The sequence below is a fragment of the Pan paniscus genome, chromosome 4 (assembly GCF_029289425.2).
Source record: "Pan paniscus chromosome 4, NHGRI_mPanPan1-v2.0_pri, whole genome shotgun sequence".
Lineage (NCBI taxonomy): Eukaryota > Metazoa > Chordata > Mammalia > Primates > Hominidae > Pan > Pan paniscus.
Genome location: NC_073253.2, coordinates 147,103,936 through 147,121,934, shown reverse-complemented (window position 1 = coordinate 147,121,934; position 17,999 = coordinate 147,103,936). Strand labels below are relative to the sequence as shown.

The 17,999-nt window shown below is 43.1% G+C and overlaps 1 protein-coding gene and 1 long non-coding RNA gene across 3 annotated transcripts in view; one reads left to right on the top strand and one right to left on the bottom strand.

Moving 5' to 3' along the window:
- The window catches only part of GLRA1 (glycine receptor alpha 1), a 102,820-nt gene that overhangs the window by 31,510 nt on the left and 53,311 nt on the right, over positions 1-17,999 (top strand). For both annotated transcript variants that reach the window (XM_063604264.1, XM_003828984.4), the window contains exons 2-3: positions 1,513-1,640; positions 7,172-7,239. In XM_063604264.1, coding sequence (XP_063460334.1) covers positions 1,513-1,640; positions 7,172-7,239 — 196 coding nt within the window. The remainder of the gene's footprint in view (positions 1-1,512; positions 1,641-7,171; positions 7,240-17,999) is intronic.
- LOC117980409 (uncharacterized) overlaps positions 1-17,999 on the bottom strand; it is a 415,604-nt gene that overhangs the window by 379,346 nt on the left and 18,259 nt on the right. The window contains exon 2 of the long non-coding RNA XR_008625459.3: positions 4,526-4,633. This is a non-coding gene — a long non-coding RNA (uncharacterized LOC117980409). The remainder of the gene's footprint in view (positions 1-4,525; positions 4,634-17,999) is intronic.

The following is a 17,999-nucleotide window of genomic DNA, read 5'->3' as shown; positions in this document are numbered from 1 at the left end:
TAAGAGTTTGGTGTGGCAATTCCTCAAAGATCTAGAACCAGAAATACCATTTGACCCAGCAATCCCATTACTGAATATATACCCAAAGGATTATAAATCATTCTACTATAAAGATACATGCACATGTATGTTTATTGCAGCACTGTTTACAATAGCAAAGACTTGGAACCAACCCAAATGTCCATCAATGATAGACTGGATAAAGAAAATGTGGCACATATACACCATGGAATACTATGCAGCCATAAAAAAGAATGAGTTCATGTCCTTTGCAGGGACATGGATGAAGCTGGAAGCCATCATTCTCAGCAAAGTAACACAGGAACAGAAAACCAAACACTGCATGTTCTCACTCATAAGTGGGAGTTGAACAATAAGAACACGTGGACACAGGGAGGGGAACATCACACAACAGGGCCTGTTGGGTAGTGGGGGGCAAGGGGAGGGAGAGCATTAGGACAAATATCTAATGCAAGAGGGGCTTAAAACCTAGATGACAAGTTGATAGGTGCAGCAAACCACCATGGCACATGTATACCTATGTAACAAACCTGCACATTCTGCACATGCATCCCAGAACTAAAATGAAAGAAAGAAAGAAAGAAAGAAAGAAAGAAAGAAAGAAAGAAAGAAAGAAAGAAAGAAAGAAAGAAAGAAAGAAAGAAAGTTGGGCAGAGGGAGGGTCATGTTCTTAATACATGAGTAATTCATACTGTGGTGTGAATGGGGCCTTAAAGCCACTTTGTTGAATGGGTGTGGGGTGGGAGAGGGGTGACAGAAACAGTGTAATGCATCCCAGTTTGACTTCTAATCACCTAACTCTCAATACAGTGAAATAAGCTACTACTGATTTACTCCGGGTCCTATGTCAGTCCCTTCTGCTAACTGGGCCTCAATTTCCCAAGTGAGATTTTGTGAAGTATATGTTTCTTGAGACAGTGATCCCATAAGTACAAGCATATAAGCTTGTCAAAGCTTCTGAGGAGACTTGAGGTAAAAATGCCTGATAAAATTTGTGTTCCAGAATGCATGTGACTTTAGCAGCTTTTTAAAAAACTGTGACTCTGATTCTGAAAATAAACCTTGAGGAAATGGCAAATTATTTTATCTCTAACATCCTTTCTGTCCGTGTGGCTCCATGGACCTATGAGAGTGCAGTTGCCCAACACAAGGTTAGGTCTACCAAAAGACTAACCCTCCAATCTTCTCTCCCAGGGACACCCAGCTGCCAAGTGTGATTACTCAAAATCCCAGAGATGAAGCCTTAAAAATGTCCGTGACTTCTCAGCATCAATCGGACACTTGGCTGCCTGCCAGGATCCCATGCCGGCTGATATTTGGGCTGGGTAAACAATTTAACCTGGGCCTTACCTCATTAAGGACCCATATTACCCATATTACTCCAGCTAAGAACACTCTTGTGGTTCTACAGAGGTTGGACAAGGCTGGGATCTGATCACAGCATGAGAAAGAGCCATCATTAACCTTTTGCTTTCCTCTCTTCCTCCTTAGCCTTGCTGCTTCTAAGGAGGCTGAAGCTGCTCGCTCCGCACCCAAGCCTATGTCACCCTCGGATTTCCTGGATAAGCTAATGGGGAGAACCTCCGGATATGATGCCAGGATCAGGCCCAATTTTAAAGGTAGAGAAAATATTCCTTCCAGACCCACAGGGAAATGCTTTCCCAGATTAAAGCAGCAAGCAGCATGGTAATGCACGCAGATGGTAAATACGCAGTGTGAATCCCATGACTCTTTCCTCTACCCAAGGCAGACATTCTTAATCAATTCAGTCTTCTCTCCCACCAAGCCCAGACAAAGCCTCAGAGGATGCAATTTAACAGCACCTCTGGTTTCCAGGAGTCCAAAAGTGAATTAAAAACTATTTGCTACTTCTTGTATGATGGGAAGAAGGATAAACATGGAACGTGGAGAAATGGGTTCAAGTTTGGGCTCAGGCACAAACTTACTCTCTGAGCTTAGATGATGAGTCTCTCCCTTTCTTTGGGCCTCAGTTTCTTCATCTGTACAGTAATGGGCTTGGCAACTTTGGCAGCTTTTAAACGTATGCTTCACGGAGCTTTCAGGCTTCCAGCAGGTGCCCCCAAAGGAGAAGCAGAGGGCATGATGAGCAAGCCCAACCTGCTCCTCCCCAAACAGCTCCACTTTTATTTTCAATAATGGGCTCCCAACTAAAATTCTTCAGCTGAAAGTTTCCCACGGGCTAACAAATAATTTTGAAAAATTTTGGTCTAAATCAGAGTCATAATTTCAAATGCCTACCAGGGTTGGGTAGATAACTTAAATCAGTGAGGCAAACCAAGAGTAAGACAATAGGGAGTGGTAGAGACTATGAAGAAATAGAGGTACAGGCTCCTCTACAGGGGCAGCCTCTTCTTAGCCCCAGCCTGTAGTTACCCTGCAGAAATGTAGGCCCCATGTTTCCAGAGCATCAAGTATCCCAAGAAGAGCCAGATACCGAGATCTATGTGAGACTTCCTAATTCCTAAAACATGTAAATTCAAATAAAACGTGTTTGTGACCCACATATGCCCTGTGGGTTGCCAATTTACAAACTCTACTCCAGATGACCTGAAAAGGTTCTTTTACCTCTCATAACCCTAGGGGAACTTAGTGTCTATAACCAAGAGACTAGTTCCCTTTGTTTACTGATGCCTCAGGAGGTTGCAGCCATCTCAAACTGCCGAGCAGAGCCCTGCAGGTGCAGTCTTAAGGACCTCCTTGGGAGCCTATGCACTCTGACCTTCCTCCCAGCACCCTTGCAAAAATCTTATTCCAAGGACCTGCAGCCAGCCTCCTAGACAAGCCTTGATTTCAGGTGCCCTTCCTCACTGCTCCTTTGGCTCAAGTTCAAGACTAAACAAGGCATGTGACAGCTGGTAACAGCTTCCTAATATTTGCTCACTTTGCCCCCTGCTCTCAAGTCCCTTTCTCAGAGTGCTTGCTCCACACAGCTCTGCAAATAGAAAATGTTCTGAGAGATGCACCCAGGTCTCTGTTTGGGCCCACTCTCCCCCATTTACCTCGAGGCTCCTTCACTCCCCCTGCACCTTGTTCCTGAGGCCATAGCTTCCAGCATTGTTAACATAACCCCCAGGATAGGTAAGTCAATAACAAGGTTGCTGTCCCAGCACACTCAGCTCAAGCCTTCACCAGGGTCACAATCTCTAATACCTAGAGGGGCAAGACAACTATAGTATATGAATGAAGCAGCGTGGAGATAAGAAAATAAAACCAGAGAACATAGGGCTTATCTAAGGGCAGCCACTTCTCAGCTCTTGTTGATGGCTGTCAGGCAGGAATGCAGACACTGTTCAGCCAGGCCTTCCAAGACAAGACTTAAGTCTGAGGTTTTATCTGAAATCTTGCAAATTGACAACTAAATCACCTCTTTTAAAAACACTGTTGGCCAAATCAAACACTTCCAGGAACTGGTTAGGGCCCTTGGCAACCAGGTTGCATCCTCTGTCCCTCTCTGCTTTTAGGAATTCCAGTCCACCACGCCCCCTGGTGGGCTCTCTCAGAACTCCATCCTGAGTGGAGGGGCCGTGGTCTTGCTCTGAGAAACGAGGAGCTCATTCGTTTGTTGAATGTGGGTGCATCCAGGGTTTATGTGTTAGTTATTCTTTGTGCATACCACTGTACTTGACACATAGAAAAGCCCCAGTAAACCTTCATAAATGAATGAATAAATAAATAAATGACCCCACAAACATGCTAGGGCTTAGAGCAGTTAAGTGACTTTTTCAAGTCATGCTGTCAAAACCAGAGACTTTAACCCAGTTACTCTAACTTAATTCTTTGTCTAATAATAGTGATTTATTTATTTATTTGTTCATTTATTTATTTACTTACTCAGAAGTGGGCATTTTTAAGAAATAAAATTTTATCCTGACCACTGAATCAAGGTCCGTCCAACCTTCCCACTCTGAGAAGCTTACTCGGAACACTTGGGCCCAATATCTACAGAACTAGTTCATCTTTTAGGCCTGTCCCAACCCTGCACTAGCCTTAACTCCCTCGACCCCCACCTGACTGAGAATGAGGTGCAGCTTCCTGGAGCCCCACCGCATGAGCTGAGAAGTTTCCTCTGCCCTCCTTTGTGCTGAGGCCTGAAAAATTGCTGAGAGGATTTTCTTCCCCTGAGCCCTTTGATGCCTTTCCTGCTTCCACCGACACAAATCAGATTCCCTAAAACCCCATACAAACCATAGAGCTCCTGAAAAGGCCATTGAGGATCAGGGCCCCTATGACTCCAACATGATAGAAAGAGGTCTGCATTGTTTAAAAACTCTACGGAGGGATCCATCACTCAGCAGCTGCCTTAGGTGCTAGAAATTTTCCCTGCTCCTGACCCTCGTGAAAACACGGGTAGCCAGGAATGGCAAGCACAGTCTGCAGAGTACAATGGCAAAGAAACTGTGAGGTAGAAGTAAAGGGCACTAAAACAGCATTCCAGTCCTCCCTCTACTTACCTGACAGGCATGACCCCAAATGAGTCACTTACTGTATCTCAGCCTCTGTTTCTGCATCTGTAAAATGATCCAGCAGGACTAGGCCATTCCAGCTCTGTTATTCTGTGTCTTCTTTATGACTTTGTGTATTATAATGGCTCCTAGGATCAGGGGCACAGCCCAATGCAAATACATACAAAAAAGCAAAATTAAACTTTAATATTTAATGAAATATATACATTATCCTGCTGCCAAAGGCAGCTAAATTGTAATTTTCTCAAAGATAATTTAATTTCAGATTTATTTCAATGAACCTCACCTTCCCATAGGATCCTTTTGGCCAGTGTCCTCTCGCACACATAAATCAGAAACTAATTTATATGGGAGTCACAGTGCCAGACACTTGCAGGGACTGGGTGGGAACTCTGTGCACATCATTTCAAGGCATAGGCAGTAACTCCTTGGGGTATCTTAATGGCATGAGGCAACAACAAAAAAAACCTGGTCTGAGTCTAAATAAAGGAGAAAAATCCTGACCATTCAAGTTTTTTCCACCTGAGCTTTATTTAGGTGGAAGTGACAAGGAGGCAGACTTCCACTCAACACAAGGACAAAAAAATTTAGCAGACAGAGCTATCCAACTATGGAAAGGGCTGCTTAAGACAAAATGAGTTTCCCACTGCTGGAAGTATTCAGGCACTCAGCCTTGAATGGGTAGCTGGTCTACAGCAGTGGTCCCCAAACCTGGCTGTGCATGAGACTCACCCAGGTAGCTCTCTGAACACTAGACTCTTGGGCTAACCTCCAGAGATTTGGTTTTACTTAGTGTGGGGTTGGGCCAAAGAATCTGTAGTTTAACAGGTTCCCAGATGATTCTTCTGCAGATAACCCTGTCTGCACTTCAGTTTGGGAAGAAATTGATGAGGTGACCTTTAAGAAACCTTCCAGCCCTAAAATCTTACAACCCTGAAATGTAAATGGATAGCTTCCATAAAGGAATTCCAAACCACTGAAGCTGAGAATGACTGCCTAGATCAAGAGCTACTTACTCTCTCTCCAGATTGATGAGGAAATTGAGGCCCAGGACAGAGAAAAGGCATGGCCAAGGTCAAACAACCAGTGAGTGCTGGAGTTATGTCCAAAACCCAGAAATCTTGATAATCCCTTGAAGGAAAAACCTAGATTCTCATCCCAAGACTGAGTCCCCTCCTATATGCCAAGACTTCTGATCCTAGCTTAGTTTGAGCAAAATGCTTGGGCTACTTTTTCAAGAGGGACAGAATGCAATGGGTGCCAGACGGCATAAGGACATATCTACTTTCTTCTTTCCACAATCAGAAAACTTTGGTTCAAGTCCTGGTTCTACCACTTGTTAGTTGAATGAGCCTAGGTGAGTTACTAAAACTCTTGGTGCTACCTTTGTCAAGTAGGAACAAGAATTCTGCCCTGTCTACCTCAGTACCTCACAGGAATCAAGAAAGTGGACCTGAAAAGCAAATCACAAATTGCAAATTACAATCTTTATGTGAAGGGCTGTGACCATTTATCCAAGTCCTATTCACCTTCGAAGTCATCTCCTGGTCACCACCTTTCTGAGGTCTTTCGTGCCTTATTCTCCAGAACTTCTCTCACCTGGACTCCTGCTGCTTTTACCACTCTTACCCATGGTCTTGCATTTCTCTTTGGTTATTTTATGTCAGCCCTTTTTGTCAGCTTATTTGGAAACCCAGTGCTGAAAATTCTGGACTCTGCCACTGTCTGTGTGATCGTGAGCATGCCCCTTCCTTCCTCTAAACCTGTTTCCTACGGAATAGCCATTAAGATGAGCACCCTTGGAGTTAGACAAATCTGAACTCAAACTCTGACTCACCCATTTACTAGTTATGTAGGCATGAACAAATAGCTTCTCTGAGCCTCTGTTTTCTCTCCTGTAAAATGAAGGTAATAACCATACCTTCTCCTGGAGTTGTTGAAATGATGAAATGAAATGATGTTAATAATACTCTCAGCACAGCAGTAACCCCCGTAATGTTTAGTAAATGGCAACTGCTATAATTAATACTATAAAGTGAAGAGATTGGGCTTCAATGAGACAACATCTCCTCTAGCAATGAGACAGCAAAGCAGTGAATAATCCTCCATTTCTTTCCTACGCTTTGCAGTAGGATTCAAAAGACTTGCTCAGAAAGTATTTAACAAAGTCTGTGGACTTCCCCTGAGGTTCCTTCTGGATTCCTCAGCTGGTAATTCCCATCAATGCCTTTCAGACAATCATTCTTGGCTCATAAGTTGAAGGCAAGGAGCTTGCTGTTCCTTGTAATTCCCAAGATGGCCTCCAAATGTTGTAGACATAAATATATTTCAGCCACTAATTTGTGGCTGAAAGGCAGCCAATGGGACTTGGGGAAGGAATTTCAACCATATGGCGGCTGATGAATCATCCTGTGTTAATGAAAGTACATCTCAGCTCAGCCTCTGGTATTCTGTACCTGGTGCTCACTTGGGGACCAGGAAATCTGGCATAGAGATGTTAAATGGTGGCTGGGAATCCCAGGTGCTTGGGGGTGGGGTGGAGAGCAAGCAAGGATCTCCTCCACCAAAGGCGATCCATTCCAGAAGTCAGTGTTCTGGGAATGAGTCCTACCCTGTGGGTTCTTCCATGGCCTTGGGGCTAAGCAGGAATCTCTCTTGATTGGCAGGTCCCCCAGTGAACGTGAGCTGCAACATTTTCATCAACAGCTTTGGTTCCATTGCTGAGACAACCATGGTGAGTAAGTCAAAACACAAGCTGTTAGTTCCTGCTGGAGATATCTCTCCATGAAATATTTATCCTCTGCATTGGTCTCCACCAAGGAAGTGGGGAATCAGCTGGGTTTTTCTCAAGTCTCCAGTAGTATACCATGAGGCTCGGATGTCTTTACTGTCACATTAAATGTTTTGAGTGAATACATAATATCTGAAAATGGCCAAAGACCTAGCAGGGCAAGCACCTGCCAAACACCCAGGATTACAAAAACAAAATTATACAACAAGTCAAATTTTTAGAGTAAAAGAAAATGTGAAGACCTGTTTTTAAGTTTAACATTCAACTGCAGAATGGCAGAAGACTGCTGGTTATACAAGCTGAAATGGGTATATTGGGTTAATTGTATATTTCCTCTACTGTTGAATACATTTAAAACTTTTCACAGTAAAAAAGTTTAGAATAAATCTATTACACTAGAAGAAATGCCTAGGAAAAAAATACCAAAATTGTAACAATGATTATCTCTGAATTAAAAAGTTATGAATAATTTTTATTTTCTTCCTACAGTATTTATATATTTTTCAAATTTCTGCAAGGGGCAAATATTACATTAGTAATTATGAATAAGTGTAATGATATTTTAAAACTTTTCTCAGACTTTTTGTTTTTGTTTTTTCAACAGAAAAATCAATTGTACTTATGTTAAGGAAGTGATCTAGCTTGTGAAAAAAAATAATCAGGGCAGCCTAAAGTTAACTCTAACCTATCCATTTCGGAACATCCACCTGCCCCTAATCTAGTTCAGGCTTCCATCATGGCTGGCTTACATGACTGCAAAGGGTTCTCGTTGGCTTCCAACTTGCCCCCTTCCAGTCTACTTTATCCCACACTAGCCTTTCCAAAACACAAATCTAACCACGTCACTGCTCCGATTTAAACCCTTCCTATGGCTCCCCATCACCCTCAGCATTAAACCCAAATTCTTTTGCAAAGTTGAGGAGGCTCCCTGTGATTCACCCTGCTTCATCTGCTCCCTCTCCCACTGCATACTCTAGCTGCACCGATTGCTTACAGCTCTCCAGCCAGGTCGTCTCTCGCTCTCTGCTTTACAGGCTTCTGGTGATGGCTGCTAGGCCACTGCCCAGAGCACCCACTCCAGCCTCCTTTCCCTTGCCAATTCCTATTCTCCTTTAAGACTCAGCTTAGAATTATTTCCATAGAAAGCCTCCCCACTGTAACATGCGCATACGTGTGTGTGAGTTCACGTGTGCCCTTCACCCAAGGCTGGGATGGGTCCCTTCTGTCCATTCTCATGACACATTTTACAGTTTCCACAACAGCACTTGTCACTTACAATTACCACTGTACCAACCTGCTTATGTGTCCCTCCTGTCACTATACTGTAAGTTCCTTGGGGGCTGGTATCTTGTCTCATTTCCTGTGGGAACCCCAGCAGCTAGCACAGTGATTCAATAACAGATACTCAACAGTTTTTTAAATAAATAAACCAAATCAATTATATTGCTTATCAATTAAAACCAGTATTTGGTCCTAAGTATTTATGGAGATTACATCCAACCTTTCAGTCCCAGGCTGGCAAAAATCACTGAGTTCAGTAGGTGAGGTGGCCTGTCTTGATATGGTCACGAAGACTGTTCCCACATTCAAAGGACAACTGGTGAAACTCTCTAAAGTAACAGGCCTCTTATCTCCAAATGGAGATGGTCCCACTTGTTAGCTAGGAACAAACATGGGCGCTTTTCACTGGATATCCAGGTCAAATAAATAGCCAAGTTTTTTTCACCTTTGAATGGATGTCTTACAAGCACTCTTAATGAGCCCCTCTGCTTTTCTTCCCCTCCTCTGAGATCAGAAGCATATTGACATTTGTATTAATCATAATCTGTACAGTGAGTGTTGACACTTCCACTCTTTTTCCTCAATGGTAAATGGTTATCAAGCCAAGTCAGGGAGTGGACCACCTGGTTCTGTAAAGGAACTGGTTATTTGAGGACAGGTGCACATATCAGCACTCATTTCCTGATAATGACCAAACAGAGACTTAATTCCTTCATACAGATTCCTAAAAAAGAAAGATATAGCCTTACTTCCCGTGGTGATTAAAAGCCCAGCTCTGGAGTCACATACACTGAGCTCACTCTGTCTACGAGGAGCTTATTTGCTTCACATCTTTAAGCCTCAGTTTCTTCATCTGTAAAATCCCAATGGTAATTAACATACTGATATCATTAAGTTATTATGTGAAGTGTGTAGAGAAAAAATGGGTTTTTTTGTTTTGTTTTGTTTTGTTTTGTTTTGAGACAGAGTTTCGCCCTGTTGCCCAGGCTGGAGTGCAGTGGCACGATCTCGGCTCACTGCAAACTCCACCTCCTGGGTTCAAGCAATTCTTGTGCCTCAGCCTCCCGAGTAGCTGGGATTACAGACATGCACCACCAGGCCCAGCTAATTTTTGTATTTTTGATAGAGATGGGGTTTCGCCATATCAGCCAGGCTGGTCTCGAACTCCTGGCCTCATGTGATCCACCCACCTCGGCCTCCCAAAGTGTTGGGATTACAGACGTGAGCCACTGCGCCCAACCTAGAAAAATGTTTATCATTGTCCATGCTTTGTAAATGTTCACCAAGCATTTTTTATGATGGTGATGATGATGGAAACTCTTGACACTGCAGCCCCAACATTATCATTGATGATTTGCTGTGTAATCTTGAGCAATCCTTAGACTTCTTTGAGCCTTGGTTTATTCCTCCTCTCCTCTCCACTCCCACCTCCACAACCCTCACCCCCCATTTCCCACCCCACATCTTCTGACTACCTTTCCAGACTTCACTTCTGCTGCATTTTGCTTTCTACAGAAACGGTGTAGCAGAGTAATTAGACACAGTCTTCAAAGCCCAGACAAAATTTGAGGCTCAGCTCTGTGATCTTGGCCAAGGTATTTAAGTTGGCTTTCTCATCTGTTAAAAATAGGGATGCCAGTAGCATCCACCTTGTGGCCTGCTGTGAGTATTAAGAGATAAAGCATGGAAAGTGCAAAGCACAGTGCCTGACACAAAGGGCAGTTGCAATGATGCCAGCTATTGTTACATGCCATTTATCATTTTCAGCACATTTTCACATTCACGCTCTCACGTGATTCCTTCACCACGTGTGTAGTCTTACAACCACTCTGTAAAGTAGGCATGCTATGTTCCCCAGTTTACAGCTGAGGAAACGGAGGTTTGTACAGATCATATCACAAAGCTACTTGGTGACTGTGCAAGGATTAAGATCCAGTTCTCATAACCTATAGATAAATGTTTGTTCTGTGCCACACTGCTATAACTCCAAAGAGCACAGACTAAAAAAATTGGAGGACCAGGACCTACAAAGTACACGTAAGCAACAGTCTAAGTGCATCAAAAGTGGAAATCCAACCCAATATCATGCCATGCCCAGCTCCCCTCAAGAGAAAATAGTAAGTAATGATAATGGAGATAACAAAGGACCCCAGAGGAGATGGTCTCCTGGAGTAGAAAGAAATAATCTTCTGACAGGAAATGAAGGATCAGTTATGATGTACTGCCTTGAGGGTAGACCACAAATGACATAGTTTTCTCCCTATTTATTAAAATTAATCCAAAGTAGGGCAGGAGGTGCTATTTCCAAGCATGCATATTTCATAATATAGTATTTCTTATATATATCTCATAATATATCTTACTAGATCTCACTTAACACCACCAATAGGTTCTTAGAACCTGCAACTTTCAACAAAATGACTACAACATAACCAATTTTATTTCTCATCAACATTATAACAAAACAACATTATTTGATAAACTGCTATATGTCATTTCACTTAAAGTCTGTTCCCAATAACCTGTCAATGATGTTAAATGAAGACTTATGTACTATGATTTTTTCCTCACTGGCTTCTTAATTATTTGTGTGTTTAACTTAATTATTTGTGTGTTTACAGATGATATAGGGGAAAAAACTCTCAGATCTAAAAAAAAAAAAAAAACTTAAGAAATTGCCTAGTCTGGCTCTCTATTTTCTGGAGAGAGAATCTGGTGGTTACAATGGTAAGGTCAGTTGAGCAAGGTCACACAGCAAGAAATAGGTGTGGTAGAAACACAGGTCTGATGCTCTCTGCAGTGCTCAAAGGTTCCCCTCCCTTCAGCTTCTTTTCCCTCTGGATTCCACCTACCAAAACTTTTGGACAACTCTCCCATTCAAGCCTCTTTTCTTGTCACTCAAAGTGGCTTTGGGAAACTGCTATTAGTATAATAACAAGAAAAGCAACTTATTCTTGAAGAACTTATTATATGCTACTACATACCAGGCAGTGAACAGAGCACTTCTGTATCTATCACCTAATTTAGGCTTGATAACAACCCCCATAAAGTGGGAAAGTTTATCTCCAGTTTACAGATGAGAAAGCTGAGGATCAGAAAATTAGATTATTTTCCTAAGGACACACAGCTAATAAGTAGCAAGGGTAGAACTTGAACTCAGTGCGTGGTCTCCTAAGCCAAATGTAAACATTTAATTCCTGAATGTTTGGGACTACCCAGCCCTTCCTTGTCTCCTTTCATCACAGAGAATTAGAGCAAAAGGGAACTTCAGCTTGAACAGACATAGAAACTGGAGGCCAGAGAGAGGATTGCACTTGCCCATGGACACACACACAGAGCTAATTAGTGGCATAGTCAGCCCAGGCTCCCTGACTTCCAGCCTGGGTTCTGCCTCTCCAACCACACAAACAGCTGGTTGTGCACCATGAGTCCAAGGTAATATGGACATAGTCCGGGTTTCAGAAACTTTCCAGGCTGTGTTTGTTCTCCAGAAAAAGCAGGAGTGATAGCAGCTCTATAAACAGCTGGAGTACCCAGGCCTAACTGCCTACCTCCCAGGACCTGGCTTTATTCACCGGAGCTAACAGACCTGAGAGCAGAGAGGCAGCCAGCAAAGCAACAGGGGTCTCTATCCAGTCCTGACAAGGAGAGGGCTGAGACTGCCTGTCCTTTATCTGACCTTTTCTGGGACTCTCTTTGAGTCTGTGCAGTAAGAGGAAGGTAGAAGTTGAAACAGAAATGTACAAGGGAGGCCACATGCAGTGGCTTATACCTGTAATCCCAGCACTTCGGGAGGCCAAGGTGGGCAGATTGCTTGAGCCCGGGAGTTCGAGACCAGCCTGGGCAAATGGTGAAATCCTGTCTTTACTAAAAAAAAAAAAAAAAAATTGCAGGGCATGGTGGCACATGCTTGTAGTTCCAGCTACTCCTGGAGCAGGGGCTGAGGCAGGAAGATCACCTGAGCCTTAGGAGGTCAAGGCTGCAGTCAGCTGTGATCATGCCACTGCACTCAAGCCTGGGCAACAGGGTGAGGCTCTGTCTCAAAAAAAAAAAAAGGAAAAACAAAAAGAAAGAAACGTACAAAGGAAAAGAGGAAAGGGAATCCTGATCTAGAGCAGCCCCCCTGGTATTCTACAAAGAGCTAAAACTCAGATGAAAACCTCTAGCTTGTCTGGACACATGTGTGTAAGTGTGTGCACTGGAGCATCTATGGATCTGTGTAGTATGTATGTGGAGGTATATACTGAGGGATCATGGAATTGTGCAGTGGCATACATAGGCATGTGTATATGTGATGCTACACATTACATGTGTAGACATGTAACTTCAAAGAGAAATGTGTATGATCTATAGGTATGGATATAAGTATGTGTATTTCTATGTTTATATTTGTACATGTGGAAATCTGTACATATGAATACACATGTATCTGTGAGTTTGCATACATGTAGGAGATGTGAAAGTACTTAAGAACGAATGTGCATGGAGTGTATTATTTTCTTTGGGTATTTGTATGTGGATATGTGTGAATATATAAAGAGATATTTAAGTATGTATCCGCATTTGAGTAGGCATGTTTACATGTGTGTACATGCATGTGCACGTGAATGTGAATGTGTGTGCATATGAATACAAGTGAATAAGTAAAAAAGTATTTAAATGTACCAGTATAGGGGTATGACTATACATGTGTGCACATTAAGGGACTTGTATATTGCTGGAATTTGTGTAGAACTGTATATAAACACGAGAGAGAGAGACAAAGTGAGAGAGAGAGAGAGAGTGTGTGTGTTGACATCCTTTGGGCATGAATCCCAGTATTTCCATTATTAGAACATGTGTTCCAGCCTCTCTTGCCAAGGGGCAGGCTAGCTTGGCACAAGACAGGTGCACTGTGGCCAGGACCCCTGCTGATTGATGACAGCCTATGCAACTACAGTCCACAAGTTTGGCCTTATTTGACGTTAAGGGGCAATGGACAGAGATCTGAACCAGGAGTCAGGAGACCAGGATTTGAGTTCTCACTCTGCCACCATTAATACTTCTGAGATACAGTTCCCCCAGGTACCTGGCCCTAAGAATGGTGTATAGGATCACACAGAGTAATAGGTATGCAAGTCTTTGGTAAATGCTATAGAAATATAAAAGATTATTTACTACTAACTAGTCAGCCAAAGCAAAGACTTTGCATTAGTCCATTTTCACACTGCTAATAAAGACATACCCAAGACTGGGCAATTTACAAAAGAAAAGGTTTAAATGGACTTACAGTTCTACATGTCTAGGGAAGTCTTACAATCATGGTGGAAGGCAAGGAAGAGCAAGTCACATCTTACGTGGATGGCAGCAGGCAAAGAGAGAGCTTGTGCAGGAAAACTCTCCCTTATAGTAAACATCAGATCTCGTGAGACTTACTCACTATCACAAGAACAGCTTGGGAAAGACCTGCCCCCAACGATTCAATTACCTCCCACCAGGTCCCTCCCATAACACATGGAAATTCAAGATGAGATTTCAGTGGGGACACAGCCAAATCATATCATTCCACTCCTGGCCCCTCCCAAATCTCATGTCCTCACATTTTGAAACCAATCATGCCTTCCCAACAGTCCCCTAAAGGCTTAACTCATTTCAGCACTAATTCACAAGTCCACAGTCCAAAGTCTCTTCCAAGACAAGGCAAGTCCCTTCCACCTATGAGCCTGTAAAATCAAAAGCAAGTTAGCTGGCCAGGCACAGTGGTTCATGCCTGTAATCCCAACACTTTGGGAGGCCGAGGTGGGTGGATCACTTTAGGTCAGGAGTTCAAGACCAGGCTAGGCAATATGGTGAAACCTCATCTCTACTAAAAATACAAAAATTATCCAGACTTAGTGCAAGCCTGTAGTCCCAGCTACTTGGAGGCTGAGGCTGCAGAATTGCTTGAACCCAGAAGGCGGAAGTTGCAGTGAGCCGAGATGGTGCCACTGCACTCCAGCCTGGGCAACAGAGTGAGACTCTGTCTTAAAAAAATACGTAAGTAAATAAAATAAAATCTGGAAAAAAAAAAAAGCAAGTTAGTTACTTCCTACATACAATGGGGGTAGAGGTATTGGATAAATACAGCCATTCTAAATGGGAGACATTGGCCAAAACAAAGGGGCTACAGGCCCCATGCGAGTCTGAAATCCAGTAGGACAGTCAAGTCTTAAAGATCCAAAATGATCTCTTTTGACTCCATGTCTCATATGCAGGTCACGCTGATGCAAGGGGTGGGTTCCCATGGTCTTGGGCAGCTATGCCCCTGTGGCTTTGCAGGATAGAGCCTCCCTCCTGGCTGCTTTCATAGGCTAGCGTTGAGTGTCTGTGGCTTTTCCAGGCTCACAGTGCAAGTTGTCAGTGGATCTACCATTCTGGGGTCTGGAGTGTGGTGGCCGTCTTCTCACAGCTCCACTAGGAGGTGCCCAAGTAGGGACTCTGTATGGGGGCTTCAACCCCACATTTCCCTTCTGCACTGCCCTAGCAGAGGTTCTCCATGAGGGCCCCACCCCTGCAGCAGACTTTTGCTTGGGCATCCAGGCGTTTCCATACACCTTCTGAAATCTAGGCAGAGGTTACCAAACTTCAATTCTTGACTTCTGTGCACCCGCAGGCTCAATGCCACGTGGAAGCTGCCAAGGCTTGGGGCTTCCACCTTCTGAAGAAACAACCCGAGTTGTACTTTGGCACCTTTTAGTCATGGCTGGAGTGGCTGGGACACAGGGCACCAAGTCTCTAGACTGCACACAGCACAGGGACCCTGGGCCTGGCCCACGAAACGATTTTCTCCAAAGCCTTTGGGCCTGTGATGGGAGTGGCTGCTGTGAAGACCTCTGACATGCTCCGGAGACATTTTCCCCATTGTCTTGGGGATTAACATTTGGCTCCTCATTACTTATGCAAATTTCTTCAGCTGGCTTCAATTTCTCCTCAGAAAATGGGTTTTTCTTCTCTATCACATTGTCAGGCTGCAAATTTTCCAAATTTTTATGCTCTGCTTCCCTTATAAAACGGAGTGCCTTTAACAGCAACCACATAACTTCTTGAATGCTTTGCTGCTTAGAAATTTCTTCCACCAGAACCCTAAATCATCTCTCTGCAGTTCAAAGTTCCACAAATCTCTAGGGCAGGGGCAAAATGCTGCCAGTCTCTTTGCTAAAACATAACAAGCGTCCCCTTTGCTCCAGTTCCCAACAAGTTCCTCATCTCCATCTGAGACCACCTCAGCCTAGACTTTATTGTCCATATTGCTATCAGCATTTTAGGCAAAGCCATTCAACAAGTCTCTAGGAAGTTCCAAACTTTCCCACATTTTCCTGTCTTCTTCTGAGCCCTCCAAACTGTCCCAACCTCTGCCTGTTACCTAATTTCACATTTTTGGGTATCTTTTCAGCAGTGCCCAAAGTCACTTCCACATTTTCAAGTATCTTTTCAGCATTGCCCCACTTTACTGGTACCAATTTACTGTATTAGTCCATTTTCATGCTGCTGATAAAGATATGCCCGAGACTGGGCATTTACAAAAGAAAGATCTTTATTGGACTTACAGTTGCATGTGGCTGGGGAGGCCTCACAATCATGGCAGAAAGTGAAAGGCATGTCTCACATGGCAGCAGACAAGAGAAGAACTTGTGCAGGGAAACTCCTCTTTTTAAAAATATCAGATCTTGTGAGCTTATTCACTATCACGAGAACAGCATGGGAAAGACCCGCCCCTATGATTCAATTACTTCCCACCAGGTCCCTCCCATAACACATGGAGATTCAAGATGAGATTTTGGTGGGGACACCAATACCCAAACATAAGGAAATGCCCTTCTGGGTTTTGGAGTTTTTTGTTGTTGTTGTTGTGTTTTTGTTTTTGTTTTTGTTATTTGCTTGTTTTTATTTTTACTGGTCTCTCTTCATTTATTTGTTCTTTCCACTCCATTTATTAATTAATGTCTTACATGTGCTAAATTTGGCATTAGGCTCTAGAGATAGAGTTCTGTTTTAGTCCTATAAGCTAGGCTTTCCTGCATTAACAAATCCCCAAAATCTCAACATCTTCAGACAACAATGATTCATTTATCACTCATCTAAAGTCTGCTGCAGATCTAAGGGCTCTCCAGGACTGCTTTCCCCCAGGTAGTAGCTCAGCATTGCATTTCCGTATCAACACACAATTTCACATTTGCCACACAAGAGAACAATACACTGAAGGGTTGAACACTGGTGTATTAGTGTGTGCTACCATAACAAAGTACCACAGATTGGATGCCTTCAACAACAGAAAATTATTTTGTCACAGTTCTGGAGGTTAGAAGTTCAAGCTCCAGGTGCCACCAGAGTTGGTCTCTAGTGAGGGCCCTTTTCCTGGCTTGTAGACAGCTTCTTTTCACTGTTTCCTCAAATGGCTTCTTCTCTGTGCAAAGAGAGAGATCTGGCACCTCTTTCTCTCCTTATTAGGACACACACCCTACTGAATTAGGGCCCCACCCTCATGACCTCATTTAACCTTTATCACCTCCTTAAAGACTCCATCTTCAAATATAGTCACTCTGGGGGTTAGGGCTTCAACATATAAATTTTGGAGGGACACATTCAGTCCATAACAACTGCCAAGTAAATGTGTTCCACCTAGGAGTGACTTCTGCTTGCATGTCACTATCCAAGGGAAGTCACATGGCACTGCCCAAAGAGAAGTATAATTCTCCTGTGGTACCAGAAGTAAACAGGAACCAGACATCAGTGAGTAGGAGGTCTCTGCTTTCAAGGAGTCTATTTTAAGGAAAACAAGATAATACCACAGTAGGATGGGTGAGATTACAGAGCTATGCAAGGATGCTGTGGAACACAGAAGTTAATAATAATTCTCTGTAAATTATTAATAATAATTCTCTGAATATGTACATGCCAGGCACTGTTGTGTGCTTTCGAGTTATTTTTCTTTTTTCTTTTTTTCTAAACTGATCGGCACCAAATTGAGTGATTTTACTAAAGCAGCAATCTGGTCATGGTACTCCCCATGTTCAAACCTTCCAGGAGAGAACAGTTTCAAGGGATGAACCAAAGGATGAAAGGGTTTCAAAAAAACTGTTGTGTGTTCAATAGTGCCAAAAGAGGAAAGCAAAGTCAAGTAGAAAAGAAAGTGTCATCCAGTAGTTTCAGCAACGGGGTATAGGGGAAGGGAGGGCACGTATGTAGAATTAGGAAATGTAATTTCGGGGCATGAAGAAAGCAAAGGATAAATTGAAACAAAGACAGCATGAAGATAAACCTTTCAAAAAGCTCTACTGTGAAAAGAATGTGAGGTGTTAGTATTGGTGTTTGTCATTTACTGAGCACTTTTCTGAAAGCCAGGTAATTTTGGTTAGTGAATTATGGGAATTATTTCATGTACAACAATCCCATTTTATAGATAA